A 16985-nucleotide genomic window follows, 5' to 3' on the forward strand; every position below is an offset into this window, starting at 1 on the left:
AGTGAAAAATGATGACTATTGGAAGGACTAATGTAATGGAGAGCATTGCTGCTGATCAACCATGATCATGTACTCCAAAAGTTGAACTGTGCATTTCATTAGATTAGATTTCTAACACATTGCATATACTGTAGGTAGTTCTCAACAACCACAATTGAGCCCAAAATTTTTGTTGCTAAGTGAGACAATTGTTAAGTGAGTTTTGCTTCATTTTATGACCTTTCTTGCCACAATTGTTAAGCGAATCACTGCAGTTGTTAAATTAGTAACATGGTTAAGTGAATCTGACTTCCCCATTGACTTTGGTTGTCAGAAGGTTGCAAAAGGTGATCACGTGATCCCACCACATAACTGTCATAAATATGTGTTCGTTGCCAAGCGCTTGAATTTTGATCATGTGACCATGGGGATGTTGCAACAATTGTATGTGTGAAAAACAAACATCAGACACTTTTTTCATGGCCGTTGTGTAAGTCTGAAGTCTATTTTGTTTCTATATTTGCCACAGCTACAGTGAAAATGCACTTGAGATTGTTCCTTGGAGTGAGAAAAAACACAGAGAAGAAGATTGGTGTGAAGGGCCCCCATGCAAGTAAGTATATGTTAATTTAATTTGATATTTGCATTGGTGATTTGGTCTTTTTCTTTAAGTTCAGTAGGACCAACTCTGCAATCTTTCTGCATTCTCCTTTGAAAGCAATATGCCAGTTGCATCGTTTCTCTCTCTTTTTAAAAAATATATATTTCTGTTAGATTTTTTGATACAATAAAAGTATTCAAAAGAAGCAAACAAAAACGATAAAAAGTAAGAAACATTTGCTCATCTTATAATTAGAATTATCAACCAATTTTTTTTCCTCATCCTCTTTAGCCCTTTTTAATCCCCAAATATTAATTCAGTCTTTTATTTTTTTCAACAAAAAGTTCAGATAAAGTTTCTAATTTCTTTTTTTAAATGTCATTTTTCCCCATGGTCAAACTGGTCAACTTCTCCGTTTCTGCAAGTTCAGTCAACTTTATAACTCAATCTTTCACTGTAGATATTTCATTATTTCCCCATATTTTTGCATACAATAAGCTTTCTGCAGTTGTTTTGTCTCTTTCTTGCGAGAACTTGCAGTCCTAAACAGATGAAGAACACTTCAAAGCTTTGAGTATGCTGTGATAAAATTAGGTTTATTAATCAGAGCTGGCATGCTTTCTCCAGAGTTTATTTTGGGATACAGATAGTTTAATTTTTTAGAGTGGTGCTGTGGCCTAGAGGTGGAGCTCTCGCCTCACAATCGGGAAGCTGTGAGTTCGATCCTAGGTAGAGGCAGATATTTCTCTCTCTGGCACAATGAAAATATATCTGCTGAACAAAACTCCACATTGGTGCCAGGAAGTAAACCCTCTGCTAGCTCCATTCAGTTGCTCAGACTTCACCCCGCAAAGGATTAGGGATTCGTTAAGAGGATGATGATGCTATAGTTTAATTTTTTGTTCCCATGACTCTAATAACCATAGATTTCTTACATGGAGGCTACTTCCTCTTCTCTGAGTTTTTCCCCCCTAATGATGCCATTTCTTGGAGGTATTACATTAGGTCTTCTACTCATAACTAACTAGAGTCTAGTTGCATTAATATCTGCTCAGAGAACTAGCTTTTTATATGACAAGATAATGGGGATTAAACTGTTTCCTTTTAGAAGTACAGAACTTCCCAATTCTGCATTTGGTGTGTAATTGATATTGCTTTTTGGAAGCCACCCAGAGTTGATGTAAGATGGGTAGTAGGCTATGTTTTAAATACATAAATAAAATAATTATTTACAATATTTTTTATCATATTTCATTTCTTTTCCTTTTTTCCTGACTTTTTTCTCATAAAAGTTCTTTTTTATCTTTTTACTCCAGTCTCTTTCCAAGAAAGTTGCACTGAACACTTTACTTTTTGTAATGCAAGTAATCATCTATCTCATTACATGCACAGAAATCTGTATACATGCACAAAGCTATACTGTATCTACATATTTCTTGCTGTTGAACAATGATGAAGGTTGCTCTGTAGAGTCAAATGTTTAATTTTGTTGCTTAGTAGACACATTTAGTAGAATTCCTACCAGGGTGACAAGGATAGGAGACAATATCCATTCTTAATGCTCCTACTATCGTGAATTGCAGTTGGGAGTTAATCACAATGCCCTTGCACTTTTGGACAAAATTTTGCACCCCAGTTAGAATGGAAGAGGCCCAGTTTGCCAAGAGAACAATTTCTGAACAAAAGGGAAACCCATTTGTAAATTAGATATACTTTTATGTTTACATACAGAGACTAATTTATTCACTTCCAGTAATGTAATAAAAATGTGTACGAACATAAACTCCTGTTGATGCAGCAATAAAGTTTAATTACTTAGTAATGAATGGAAATGCAGCAGGTGTAATCAACTTGTTTGTATATGGATGTTCTTTCAATGAAAATCCCTTCATGTGCTAGAAATATCAATGTAAATATTAAATTAGATCCTTTCTATGGCTTTTTTAAATATACCAGTTTCTCAGAATAAAATGTTTGAAGAAGAAATGAATCTGATTATCTATCTATCATCTATCTATCTATCTATCTATCTATCTATCTATCTATCTATCTATCTATCATCTATCTACCGTGTTTCCCCAAAAATAAGACAGGGTCTTATTTTCTTTTGACCTCCCCCCCCCGGAAATAAGAACCTGGCCTTATTTTCAGGGAGGTCTTATTATTTTTGAGGTGCAGGAGACAGTGAGCATAGTCACCTCATGGCTGCTGCTGGGTTGCAATATTTTCAGGGAGGGCTTATTTTCAGGGGAGGGCTTATTTTAGAGCATGTGCTCAAAAGCCCGATTGGGCTTATTATCCGGGGAGGTCTTATTTTCGGGGAAACAGGGCATCTATCTATCTATCATCTATCTATCTATCTATCATCTATCATCTATCATCTATCTATCTATCTATCTATCTATCTATCTATCTATCTATCTATCTATCTATCTCTCTATCTATCTATCGTGGGGCAAAAAAGTATTTAGTCAGCCACCAATTGTGCAAGTTCTCCCACTTAAAAAGATGAGAGAGGCCTGTAATTGGCATCATAGGTAGACCTCAACTATGAGAGACAAAATGTTAAAAAAAAAACCAATCAATCACATTGGCTGATTTGGAAAGAATTTATTTGCAAATTATGGTGGAAAATAAGTATTTGGTCACCTACAAAAAAGCAAGATTTCTGGCTCTCATAGACCTGTACCGTCTTCTTTAAGAGGCTCCTCTGTCCTGCACTCATTACCTGTATCAATGGCACCTGTTTGAACTTGTTATCAGTATAAAAGACACCTGTCCACAACCTCAAACAGTCACACTCCAAATTCCACTATGGTGAAGACTAAAGAGCTGTCGAAGGACACCAGAAACAAAATTGTAGACCTGCACCAGGCTGGGAAGACTGAATCTGCAATAGGCAAGCAGCTTGGTGTGAACAAATCAACTGTGGGAGCAATAATTAGAAAATGGAAGACATACAAGACCACTGATAATCTCCCTCGATCTGGGGCTCCATGCAAGATCTCACCCCATGGGGTCAAAATGATCACAAGAACGGTGAGCAAAAATCCCAGGACCACACGGGGGGACCTAGTGAATGACCTGCAGAGAGCTGGGACCAACGTAACAAAGGCTACCATCAGTAACACACTACGCCACCAGGGACTCAGATCCTGCAGTGCCAGACGTGTCTCCTTGCTTAAGCCAGTACATGTCCAGGCCTGTCTGAAGTTTGCTAGAGAGCATTTGGATGATCCAGAAGAGGATTGGGAGAATGTCATATGGTTAGATGAAACCAAAATAGAACTGTTTAGTAGAAACACAACTCGTCGTGTTTGGAGGAGAGAGAATGCTGAGTTGCATCCAAAGAACACCATGCCTACTGTGAAGCATGGGGGTGGCAACATCATACTTTGGGGCTGTTTCTCTGCAAAGGGACCAGGACGACTGATCCCTGTACAGGACAGAATGAATGGGGCCATGTATCATGAGATTTTGAGTGCAAACCTCCTTCCATCAGCAAGAGCATTGAAGATGAAACGTGGCTGGGTCTTTCAACATGACAATGATCCCAAACATACTGCCCGGGCAACGAAGGAGTGGCTTTATAAGAAGCATTTCAAGGTCCTGGAGTGGCCTAGCCAGTCTTCAGATCTCAACCCCATAGAAAACCTTTGGAGGGAGTTGAAAGTCCATGTTGCCCAGCGACAGCCCCAAAACATCACTGCTCTAGAGGAGATCTGCATGGAGGAATGGGCCAACATACCAGCAACAGTGTGTGCCAACCTTGTGAAGGAAGGAAACGTTTGACCTCTGTCATTGCCAACAAAGGATATATAACAAAGTATTGAGATGAACTTTTGATATTGACCAAATACTTATTTTCCACCATAATTTGCAAATAAATTCTTTCCAAATCAGCCAATGTGATTGGGGTTTTTTTTACATTTTGTCTCTCATAGTTGAGGTCTACCTATGATGCCAGTTACAGGCCTCTCTCATCTTTTTAAGTGGGAGAACTTGCACAATTGGTGGCTGACTAAATACTTTTTTGCCCCACTGTATCTATCTATCTATCTATCTATCTATCTATCTATCTATCTATCATCTATCTATCTATCTATCTATCTATCTATCTATCTATCTAATTTATATATCACCCAATTCTCAATTACTCTAGTGTAGGGGTGTTCAAACTTGCGTTGTCACGGCATCATCATATGACATATTGCAACTTTTCCCCCTTCACTAAACTGGGCATGGGCGTGGCCAGTGCATGGCACATCTGGCCCACCGGCCATGAGTTTGACACCCCTGCTCTAGTGGGTTGCAACAACTAAAACAAGAGAAATACAATTAATTTAAAGATTGACATAGCAGTATTTTAAAACTTTGTTTGGAAGGGGTTTGTAATAGTAATAACATTTGGTTTTGGACATTGGCCAAACAGAAGTAGCATGCCCAAGTACAATGAAATTAAAAATGAAATTAAAAATTAGGAATAAAAATAGCTGAATCACTAAAGGAGGAGATAAAAGTAACACAAACTTGTTAATATGGTATACAAGTTGGATGTTTGGGGGTAGGGAAGGTGCTTTTTTCTTTTTGACAATGATTCTTTGAAATGAATCATATTGAGTTTTACAGCCACTAGTTGTTAAACTCATGCATTCAGTTCCTTTTCCACATAAACATCTGATTTCTGGATTCCGCATCTATATTTTTGTTTGTGATGCTCAGGTTAATTATTGATCCAGTTCTTCAAGATGAAAGTGAAATTTTGTTCGACTCTCAACCTGAATTGTTGAAATACAGAGCAACTGACCTTTCAATAAATTTAGTCACAGATTGGTATTGGAAACGAGCAGAGGAGATAGAAAATTACTCTATGCAGGTAAACACAAAACTTTAGATTATTTTTTAAAGACTCATACTATGTTATGTGGAATTAAAACATACAGTTTCATATAGATTAAACCTGATTATGTTTCATATGCTGTACTTCCCTTTGGATATTATCCCAAAAGTGCTATTTCAAAAGGCAACCGAACCTTCTTTGCTTTTCCTTGAAGACATTTTGCTTCTCATTCAAGAAGCTTCTTCAGTTCTAACTGGATGAGAAGCAAAACAACTTCAAGGAAAAACAAAGGAAATCTAGTTTTGAAAAAGCACTTTTGGGGCAGCCGTGACCTGGATGACTGAGAATCTCCATAGAGTTTGTATTATATATACACTGAATATGCAACATATAAAGGAATATTTTCACTTGTAATCTACCATATCAGAGTTAGATTACTAGTTTTATTATAGAATTTTAATAGCTTTGTAGTGTTTTTTCAGCAACAAAGGTAGTTGAGTGAGAGATGTCAGTTTATCTTTCAAATATTCTGTTGAGCTATATTCAGTACATTTAAAATAAGCTTCCTGTTTTAAAATGTTCACCAAACTATAGAAGTGGGCTTCTGCCTATTTTGAAGGGCTCACTTGTAAAGTGCTTGTAAAAGGCAAAGATCTTTAAAGTTATGTATGCTTTCAAAAAATCCAGTCTTACTTTTAGTCTGGTGTCTTTTAAAAAGAGGATTATGTTTACAGCTCCATTAGGCTCAGTCAAATCCACAGCATGAGTATAAATTATTTTTTTAAAAAAATAATATAGCTGCTATCTTTCACTTGTGTTTTTGTTCATAAATTCAGAGGAAAGCTTTATGCAAGTGGTCTTTCTTTAGTGACAGCCACTTCAAAATCCTCACGAGTGTTCAGGGCATTAGTTATTGATTATTGTAAGCTGTGACAGTTGTACTTCTGAAACTGAGAAAGGTGCCTAACAGCATGTTCTATCTCATAGATGTGGAGATGTAAATTCTTCTTTGTCACGCCAATTTCAAAGAGTAGTATTATCAAGCGCAAGTAACATATTTTGCAAGAAAATTACTAATTTCACATGCACTTTATTGAAATCTCTTAGATGGATGGCATGTGAAGCTGGTGGTATATTTTCAAATTGCATTAAGGTTTACAAAATCCTCACTTGTCATAACTATTTGTCTCTACTTTTTAGATTATTTTTCATTTCACGTACAAATCTCTATCCTAGGGCTTCTGTAGTGAAGACAGGGACAAATGATTTAGATCTGGCTGAAAGCCAAATAAAAGCTACCCATTCCTCATGCAGGGGTGGGATTCTACCGGTTTGGACTTGTTCGGGCGAACTGGCTCACTCTGGCGATTTCCTCCCCAGCAGTAATGCAGAAGGTAAGTTTTCTCAAAACTGTGCATGCACACAAAGTGCGTGTCAAGCACGTGTGCCCGCAAAGCACATGATCACCGAACTGGTTGTTAAACCGATAGGATCCCACCACTGTCCTCATCCCAGATAAGTTATTATATAGGCTAACTATAGAAGAAAAATTGGGAATTAAATCTGTTCATCCTGACATCTGGTATGACTGAATTTCAAAGTTTAGTATTAATGATTCAATCTAAAATACCATTATAAAATGGTATTGCAATCAGATCAGAGTTGTGAATTGTGTCTGAAACAAGTTTCTTCAGTTCTGAAAACCTTGCTAGAAGCTGAGTAAGTCATGAATGGCTTGCCATTCTCGTTTCATTCTATTCTCTGCTTGTGGTTTAAATAGGTCGATTGTGCTCTCTCACTGGTTCGCCTTGGCATGGAAAGGAATATTCCTGATCTTCGCTCTCTCTGTGATGATCTGGTTACATTGGAGACCCTCGTCTATGAGACTGGATGTGACATTACTTTGAAGTTAAAAGAGTTACAGCAAATGGAAAACATTGAGAAGCTAAGGCTGTTAATGTCAAAAGTATGTGCATTACTTTTTGCCCCATGGTGGGTAAATGGTTTTCTTTTTAAAGTTATGTTGTTTTGCAATGAAGGGTTTTTTTTTTTGCCTTATACAAAATAGCAGTCCTTTTGTCTTACACAAAACCATCTTATTTTTATCTGCTTGTACAAGAAGCATAGGTGTGCTGCTTTCTCAAAGACAATCTTTTCTGAGTGAGAGGGAAATGGGAGTAGCTCATTGTCAACATTATAAAACGTTCACATTTTAAGCTTCCATCATTCCTTAGGATGATCTGAAAATATTCATGTAACAATGTTAATTTCTTTTGAATAAAGAGATTTACATCAGTATAATGTGCAAAATAAAATATGCTTTTACAGTGATATTGAACACTAAGAGGCAGAATAGAATCAGTTTCATCCTTATTGTGACCTCTGTTGTTCAGACCGAGGCTAACTTAAGAAGCATGAAGCAGAGTCTTGGTCCCGGCAAAACCTCTTTTATTTACATGACTGTGAATTCCTTTCATTCACAGTCAGAGGAATATTTATCAACACGAACCTTATCTCGTTCGGTAAGCTGCCAGATAATTAGTTTCCAAACACAGGGCAAGGCAACACTTGGCACAGAGTCTCTTATAGTCACAAACAAAACTTTCCACTCTTGTTTCCTGCAAAACTCCCCTCCCCATTCGCTCCTCTTTTGTTTCCTATGGGAGGGGCCAATCACCTCTAAGGTGTGGCTTTACTCCCAAGTTGACCCTTCTTTCTTAGTTGTTCTTGTCTTCTGGCAGCGCTGCACATGCGTACACTGAGAACAGGTTCCAGCTGTTCCTCTGCCTCACTGCAGGCGAGCCAGAAAAGGTTGGGAACCTCTGCCAAAATGCCTCCTGGTGGTCAGTATCAATAAAAATACCATCCAGGGTACACCTTTTATATAAACAGATAATTTCCCCCCCTCTACTATGGATGGGAGATAAGGTGAAAGTCAGGTAAAATTTATGTGGGGACATGACGGAATTTAACATCAGTGGCACTCTTAAATCTTTTACAGTGTCATTAGAAAAGAAGGCTTAAAGATCAGGAGAAGGAAACATGTTGCACTACATTTATGGGCTATGTTTACCTTAATTTGATAGAGTTCTGCTTTTATGTTTTATCTCTGATTAATGAAAAGATATTTCCTTTTCCAGTCATCAAAAGACAGATATGTCAAAAATGCTTACCAGTGGATGGTCCCCTTCCTGCACCGGTGTGAAAATGAGTCTCCAGGCATTGCTAATGAGCTTCTCAGAGAGTACTTGGTAACATTGGCAAAGGAGGACCTAACATTCCCTTTGAAAATACTTGAACATTCAAAACCATTAGTAAGTTCAATTTATTGTTTAGGGAGAAAGGAAACTATTTAATGAACCAATATGAGAAAAGGGTATCCAAATATTTGTTAAATGGCTAATGGCTGATAATTTAAAAAAAGAAAAAACTCCTGGAACTTGGAATCAGGCATTGCCACTTCTTTAGATGAAGCAGATTTTATCAGTAAAATCTAAAGTCCCCCCAAAATAAGATTTTCTGAGCAACAAAAAAAGTCTTCTGAGCGTGTGGCGCTTGCCAAGAAGATTTCAAGAGGTCTCAAGCACCCATAATAAACTTCCATCAGTATCAGCTTCTCTTGTAAGTGGAGTGCCATTTCAGACAATTTGTGCAGCCCTAATTTTAAATAGCCTTGTGATTGATCTTAATGAGCACAAAGGAATCCAATGAGTGTGTCAGGGTTGCAACCTTCTATCCGCTAACCTGGTAGAAAATCCAATTGAACTTGGTGGGACTTAGTTCTCAATAGATTACATTGTCAGTCTTAATTATTTTACATCAGGCACTTGTTCTGAGTGAAATTGCTGAATTGTGAAATACAGAGACTGGAAAAAGAGACGAATGGGATCTTTATAGTAACTTTCTTCTTGATACAGTGCTTTATAATTCTCTGTTTTGAGTGGCTTCTTGTTGTTATATTAATATTTTTTAGTTTGCGTGCAATATACAGTTATAGAATAGGAGTAGTGGAGGGAAACTAAAACTATAGTACATGTTAATAGTATTTAAGTAAGAAAGTAACACATAAGTTGCACAGTTAAGTAACACAGTTAAGTTAAAAGCTTTATAATTAGAAATACTTTCTTTTTATAAATTGCCTGATGAAAATACAATTTAGAAACGAAATAAATTTAATATACTCTCCTGATTCCTGTGTTGATTATTGAGCTTCCATTATAGGTAGTATGATTTTCTAAAATCCTAAATTGAAATCTAGAATTTTTCTTAATAAAGATCTTACTAAGTTGGCTACACAACTGTAATGGCACTGCACAGAGTATTGTGCAGAGTATTAAGAGTACAGAGATACCTAGAGCCATTAACAGCAAACTGACAAACATACTGAGACATAGCAATGGACATTACTTTTCTTTTTCTCTTAGGGTCAGCAAAAAATAATTTCAGATCAACTTTTGTTGATGACGATTGCTTTAGAATGTATCTACAGCTGCACACGTGATGACCAGCTCTCTCTGTGCTATGACATCTTAGAATGTCTCCCCCAAAGAGGTCTGGGGTGAGTATTGTCATCATTCAAACTTTGAATATTGTGGGATGAATTTTTTTAAAATACTTTCTCTGCCATTAATACCTATGAGATATCTACAGTTATTTATGTAAATTTCATTGCCTAAAGGATGATGTGACAGTTGTTTTTTAATAATCATCATCTGACAATGCTTTATTTTAATGCTACCTCTTTGTCTATAAAGCTTTAGATTAGCAGGTGACAAACTGCTTGTTTTAATTATATCTGTAAAAGACCAGATGAGAACTTGCTTTGTAGAAAGATTGAGAAATAAAATATTTAAAATTCAGTTTGGATTTGCTAAACTCAGTCTAAATGCATATTGCCTGGAATATCCAGGGGTTCCAGGGAGTAGTGCAGTGGTGGGTTCCGGATCCCGTTCCAACCAGTACGATTGGAACGGACCTGGCGGCGTCCACATGGATGCACGTAGCGCACGTGCACACACACCAGCGCGCGCATGCATCTTAGCGCCTCTGCGACGCTCCAGCTGCTCAGCAGAGCATTTCGTAGGCGCTGTACACGACGTGTGCAGAAGCGCAGAAGACCAATAAGGAGCTCGGGCGGGCGGGTGCTCCGGGCTCCATACCGCCTGCAACCCACTACTGGAGTAGTGGAATAATAATGCTACATATACAACCTTCTTTTGAGAGAAGGCTGTACAGCAACTTTATTTCAATGGCAAAGCAAGTAGTTTTTAGGTCAAAATCTTAGTTTCTTCACCCTCACCAGCAAGAATGATTTCAGAGAATTAGTCTCTGCCGACCCTTATATAGGTAGTGCAATTTGATGATGGAAAGAAGTACTTCCAGTGTCATGAAAAAAAAATTCTATCAGCAGTGAATTTAATAAATAAATTAACTATGATTATTTTAGTCCCAGAAAATCTGAATGATGCTGGTTCTGGGTTTTTAGTTCTATTTCTTCATTGTGACTTTTTTTATTGCGATATATTCAAATTTCCTGTATCTTTTCCAGCCTTGAAACTGACATTACCAATAATCTTCACAATAAAGTTGATGAATTGGAACAAATTCTTAGGTAAGAAGTTCCTTTATTATCCTGTATTTCTTGTTGCTTTAACTTTCTTAGCTCAGTGTTTTATTGGATCGTTCTGAATTCCAGATATTGAGGATTAAAATAGTCCATAGGGCAAATATTACTGTAATCGTCACTGAAATTACTCTTTGGGCCATGTTTTTTCTATAAATAAATGAAAATGTAGCATTGTTACATAGACAAATATGGCGTGGCTACGTGAGAGAAAACAAAGTGCTTGGGAGGAAGAATGTGTACAATTGAGTAATTTCTCAGTGTTGATCAGAACAAGAACATTTCCAAGGTTTAGATTCATTAGGAGCCTACGGAAGACCATGTGAGCCATTTTATTATTTTATCTAAAAGTCACAGTGGTTGACAGTTTTAATCTGCACGGAAAGTAATCTGTTCAAGGCAAGGGAATTGTCTTCTTCATATCAGAATGCCAGATCTAGTGTATGTTGTGCTTCTTCCATAGTACCAAGAGCACATTTGTACAAACCATTGACTTCCATATCGTATATTAAATCTAAGTTATTCTTGATTGACCAGCCTTAGCAGAGAAGTTATTATCAACTTGAAAAACTATTGCCCAGATTGCCTTAGCTGGTTAACTAAAAAAGGTAGATGATTAGTTAATCTGTTCATCATGAGAATTCATCCCCTATCCTTTCCAAATTGAGAGATGGCAAAATAAAAATGTGTATGAATTGTGGCATCTAGAGGGTAACTTACATTATGCTGTTCTGAGCCATTCATGCTTAGGGAATCCCAATGATTTACAATGCAACAGCCTTTAATAAATGTATGCAAGTATGTTCAGAGAAGGTAAGGTGGTATATGTTGTTTTGCAGCACAGGTCAATTTTGTACATATTCCATTTAATTTCTGCCAAGAAAGAAGGGAGGGTGTTCTTATGTGTCACAACCATACAAATAAACAAAACATTGAGTGTGTTTTTTCTTTTAAGAGAAAGTCTTCCTCTTTTATTTGGATCTCTTACTGATAACGATTGGGAAGATCTTTGTGGTTCAATTGATGATATTTTTGACAATTATTGCAGCGTATCGGAACTTTTGGAAAAGCATGGACTCCAGAAACCTGTATCCTTTGTAAAAGACACAAAGAACCGTCCAGAAGAAGCACGGAAACTGATGATAAGATTGACTCGGCACACAGCCAAAAAGTGAGTACAGTATAATGTAAGGCAACCGTTCTTAGTGAATAGTGATCCTGTATAAGTTTATTGTTTCCACTTGTAAGTTTGAAACAAATATTTTTCAGCATTTGGAATAAGAAATGTTTAATTATTAATATTAGTGTATTAAGAAAATTGGTAATAAACCTAACTAACAGATTTTGTTAGACTTGCTGATTATACTATCATTCTTCTCGCAATACACATACAAAAAAGACAAGAGATTGTATCACAATGTCATAGTCCCCCTTAATTTTGCAATTTAATTATAATGTGCTTTATAAATATTGTCATTTTTATATCTTTTAAAAGGCAGCCTTCTGTTAATGAAAAGCATTGGATGGGATTATTGCAAGATATGCTGGCTATGCAGAAAAATGTTTATACTTGTTTAGGAACAGACACATGCTATGAGGTAATTTTTTCTGTCTTTTTTTAGTATGCAGTAAAAGATACTTTACAACTTTATACTTCTTTGTTCTTATTGTGTTATATGCTCCTAAATCCGAACAATGGAAGGAGAATCTTAGTCTAGAGTTGTCTCACTATTTATTTTATCCATTTCAATCATACCAGTATTAAGTTTTCTTAACAATTTTAGCAATAAGGAAAAATTGTAAAGCTAGAATTTATGATATAAGTAACTTGGATTTTAAAAGGAACATCTTTCATGATTGGCCTCCTTTTAAGCAGAGGAATTTGCTACTGGAATCTCCCAGGAATGAAATTCCTAACTGAATATTATTTAGTTTATTTTCAGAAAACTGTAACCAAATAAATGGCTATGGTTATAGTGGTTGTAAAGAGTGGAACCTACGTTTTAAGGATATTAAAATAAACATAGATAAACCTATTGGCTCTTTCTCTGTAAACACATACAAGGCATTCTTTCTCTTGAAGCAAATTGAAGAGGAAGAATTTTTTAGTAGATGATGCTAAATAGATAAAAGGATGCTGTCCTTATTTAGGATAATATGCTTTACTCTTCTTGATAAAAAATACGTTTCTCAGACTTCTAAGAAAAACCAATATTTTAGTTTATCCAAAGCCAGTTAAGAGGATAAAAACAGTTCTAGCAAAGATTCTCCAAGACATTAAAATGCTTTTTCTGACTGCTTTAAAATCCGAAAAAGAATAGGGAATAGATGATGGCTTTAGACCTGAAAAGCACATTTCAAATGCCAACTTTGAAGTTTGTTGCTACTGATAGACTGGGCTATCGGTGTCCTGTAGCAATATTAGAAGCTTATGCCTGCATTCCAATAAAACCTAAATAAATAAATAACACAAAACCTCTTATAATTCTGCATTATTACAAATGCTTCCAGTAGAGACCGCTCATATGCCCAGTTACCTGTAATCTAGTATCCGAGATACAGAAGTCGCATTTTAGCCTATTTGGACTAAATGAAGTTGAGGAGCTTTAATGGGAGTCTCTTAACTATTTTACACCAGTAATTGCACTTGGATTAGCTAGAGTGTGTTGTCTGCATGCTGCCACAAATGGCATGGTTGGAAAGAGCAGTTAGAAAACATTCCTTTTCCAGGAAGCTACTGTGGTGAGATTTCTTTTAGTTAGCTTTCTTAAAATATTTTCATTCTATTGTCAAAGGAGGGGAACACCTTTACAAAACAACTGTTTACAGTATTCTTATTTTCTAATTTTTTTTACTGGATTATGGGCCTTTGAGGAAGTGAAAGTTATACAAGAGGCTGGTACAATTCTTTGCAATATTTCAGTTTCCTAATTAAAATTTAAATATCTTAAAGTTGGGATTACCGGTAGTCCTTGATTTGTACCATTGAGCTCAACATTTCTGTTGCTAAGCAAGGAACATGTTAAGTGGCTCAGGCCACAGTTGTTAATCCAATCACTGCAATTGTTAAGTAAACCACCTAGCCCTTAAATGAATCTGGCTTCCCCCATTGACTTTGCTTGACAGAATCTGGCAAGTGTGTGAGAACTAGTCATAAGTCACTTATTTTTATGGTCACTAAATCAATGTTTGCAAGTTGAGGATTATCTGTATTGTGACAGTTAGGGAAATATTTGTTGGCACTTGTAAGGCTACAACATGTGATATCCTGGTGAATTTATAAAGAACTAGCTGATAACCCAGCATTGCCCAGGTATTTATTTATCCTAATCCATACATCTGTCCTCAAAAATAATCCCGGACCAAATGTAATTTCTAATGTTGGATTAAGTACTGTGAAGCCGTTATCATGGCAACTCCGCTGCACTGCACAGTAGAAGCCATTTTATGGCAGTATGGTAGAAGCCACAAGGCTGTATCTTAACAGAACACACACTCCAAGAGGTGTTAGGGGTGTCTTACCCCCACAGCATTTGTTTCCAGAGAATAAGTCATCTGTGTACCAAGTTTGGTTGAAATTGCTCAAGGCGTTCTAGAGTTATGCTGGAACACACACACACACCCATTTATATATAGATATAGATATTCACAGCCATAATGGTCTGACCAGGCAGAAACCTTTCTGTTTTCTTCATAGATGTGCCTGCTTCCTTGTTTTCTGGGGTTTGGTTTTGAAATTGGAAATTATAAAAGCTAGACTTTCTGTCTTAAGTAGAATGATGTCTATGAGAGAGAGATTATGCTCTATGTTAAAAAGCTTTCAGATATAAGTATAGACATGATTATGAATACATGAAATGAATATGAATACAAGAGAATATTAGGACAGGGACGGTAGGCACGTTGGTGTGCTTATGTACGCCCCTTAAAGACCTCTTAGGAATGGGATGAGGTCAACAGTAGACGATTGGGAATGTATTATTTCACAGAGTCTTCTGCTTCCCATCCCTCAGTTTTTCAGTCAACTTCTCCACACTCTGGTAAAACTTTGAAGCTGTCTGTCTTTTTAATTATTTTTTAAAAATCCTTTGGCTACCTTAGTCTATTTGGGGAAAAAGTTGTTTAAGGAACACTTTAGTATGGGATAACCAGTTCTGACTTTAAGAAATGCTTGTTTTTATAAAGCTCTGCATTTTTATATCAAGGCTGCATTCTTATAAACCATTGTGGAATTAGCAAAGAGATGAAAAATTGCAATTTCTTAACTTACAGAAAGTCTGAAATGAAATTTCTACTAAAGAAAAGGAAGATAAATAGCTTTTTGCATCAGTGTTATGCATGTTAAATGGTTTACTGAGCAGAAGGTTCATTTTTAATAATGTCACTCAGAGTGTATATAAAACTTTGATAGATGCTTTCCTGTTTGCATTTAAAGTGAAATGCAAAATACAGTTTGTACAGAAAATTGTGTTGTATATTCAAGAGGAAATTAGAATGAACTGAATTATAGCAGAACGCAGGGTTTTTAAATATCTCTAGTTTGCCAGCATGCTTTCTTGTTTATTATATTGTACAGTACTTGCATTAACTTTTGTATAACTTATATTTAAGAAATTAACAACATTTACATTTTTATATTATAGACAGTCTTCTTTAGATTATGTGTGATATTATTAATCTCTATGGCTCTTGAAAAAGGTTAAAATTGTATTAAAATTCTAAGAGTGAAATAAAATCTGGAATTTCAATCGAAAATTAGATTTTGTGAGGATGCACACACACACACATCTACATACATGCATACATATGTACATACATCTAAATGTATCAAGAAAAAGAATGCTACATTTGTGTCTCTTATTCCAAGATAAAGCCTAGACATTCTCCATGATTGGTGGAGACAGCAGTCAGATAGGGTTAACTCCGTCCAGTGACCAATAGGGCTGAGTCTAAAGTTTATAAAACCATCCTCCGTGCAGATCCTCCCCAGTTTTAGACTCAGCCAGTTTTGGACTGGACGTGTAGTTGAACTTCTCTCTGACTTATTTGCTATTTAGTACTAATTGGACATTGCCAAAATTAATTTCACCCTCTGCCATCCTTAAAATCTTACAGGCAGAGGGGAGTGCTCAGAATCGACGAGGAGCTTTGCCTCATGCCGCGGAGCCAGCCGCGCAGCTTTAAAAGCCTTTTCAAAGCGTTGGAGGCTTTTTTTTCTTCACAGCGATTGTCAGAGGCTCCTCTTAAGCAGCGGAATGGCTCCGATGTTTCAAATCGCTTTCAGACGTCTTGTGAGTGCCCCAGTGACAAACTCAAGGGTGGAAACCCTGCTGCCTCTGTCTAAACTGCAGCGTAGCCGTTGCGAAGCCCTCAGGAGGATCGGTAGCAATTTTGTTGCAAGGACAGCAGCAGATGCCATTTTGAGGCAAGAAAAAAAAAGTGAGGCAGTGTAAGGGCTCCTCTCCTAACTTAAGAAAGTGAAGACTCTTGAAACGGAGTATTTCAAAAGGAACCTTTAATTAAGTAAGATGAAAACCATTAAAGTCAAAGCAACATCTGAATACCCTTAGACAATGCAAGTAGAATTAAAGCAGTAGAGACCCCTCCCATTTGTTAAAATGTAAATTCTAACCAATACAGTTTCCTTTATCAACTGCCCTGAAAGCAGAATAAACATACATTCCCATGGCTATCTTCCGTTAGGCATTAAAGTAAAATGTTCCACATGGCCATCATAAACATCCTTCCAAGAGGTGATGGGATCTCAGGAATTTTGGTGCCAGGAACCCCGTTGTAAAATCTCAGTTGTCAGGGGTGCTGTCAATAAATTGACTCCAAGCCCCCCCCCTCCCAATTGAATGGCAGTATCACTTTTAGGGATCTGACAGGCAGTTTATTTTGGCGCGAAGAGCAGCGGGCGCCATTTTAGAAGCAACGGTTGG

At 36.7% G+C, this 16985-nt stretch overlaps 1 protein-coding gene across 1 annotated transcript in view; it reads left to right on the top strand.

The window, feature by feature from the left end:
• Positions 1 to 16985, top strand: part of NBAS (NBAS subunit of NRZ tethering complex) — a 179926-nt gene that overhangs the window by 66387 nt on the left and 96554 nt on the right. Inside the window, exons 22-29 of the mRNA XM_081945203.1 lie at positions 509 to 592; positions 5303 to 5456; positions 7201 to 7386; positions 8561 to 8734; positions 9845 to 9978; positions 10969 to 11031; positions 12092 to 12214; positions 12539 to 12641. Of these exons, the coding sequence (XP_081801329.1) occupies positions 509 to 592; positions 5303 to 5456; positions 7201 to 7386; positions 8561 to 8734; positions 9845 to 9978; positions 10969 to 11031; positions 12092 to 12214; positions 12539 to 12641 (1021 nt within the window). The remainder of the gene's footprint in view (positions 1 to 508; positions 593 to 5302; positions 5457 to 7200; positions 7387 to 8560; positions 8735 to 9844; positions 9979 to 10968; positions 11032 to 12091; positions 12215 to 12538; positions 12642 to 16985) is intronic.

Source organism: Natrix helvetica (assembly GCF_964273705.1).
Source record: "Natrix helvetica genome assembly, chromosome: 2".
Taxonomy (NCBI): domain Eukaryota; kingdom Metazoa; phylum Chordata; class Lepidosauria; order Squamata; family Natricidae; genus Natrix; species Natrix helvetica.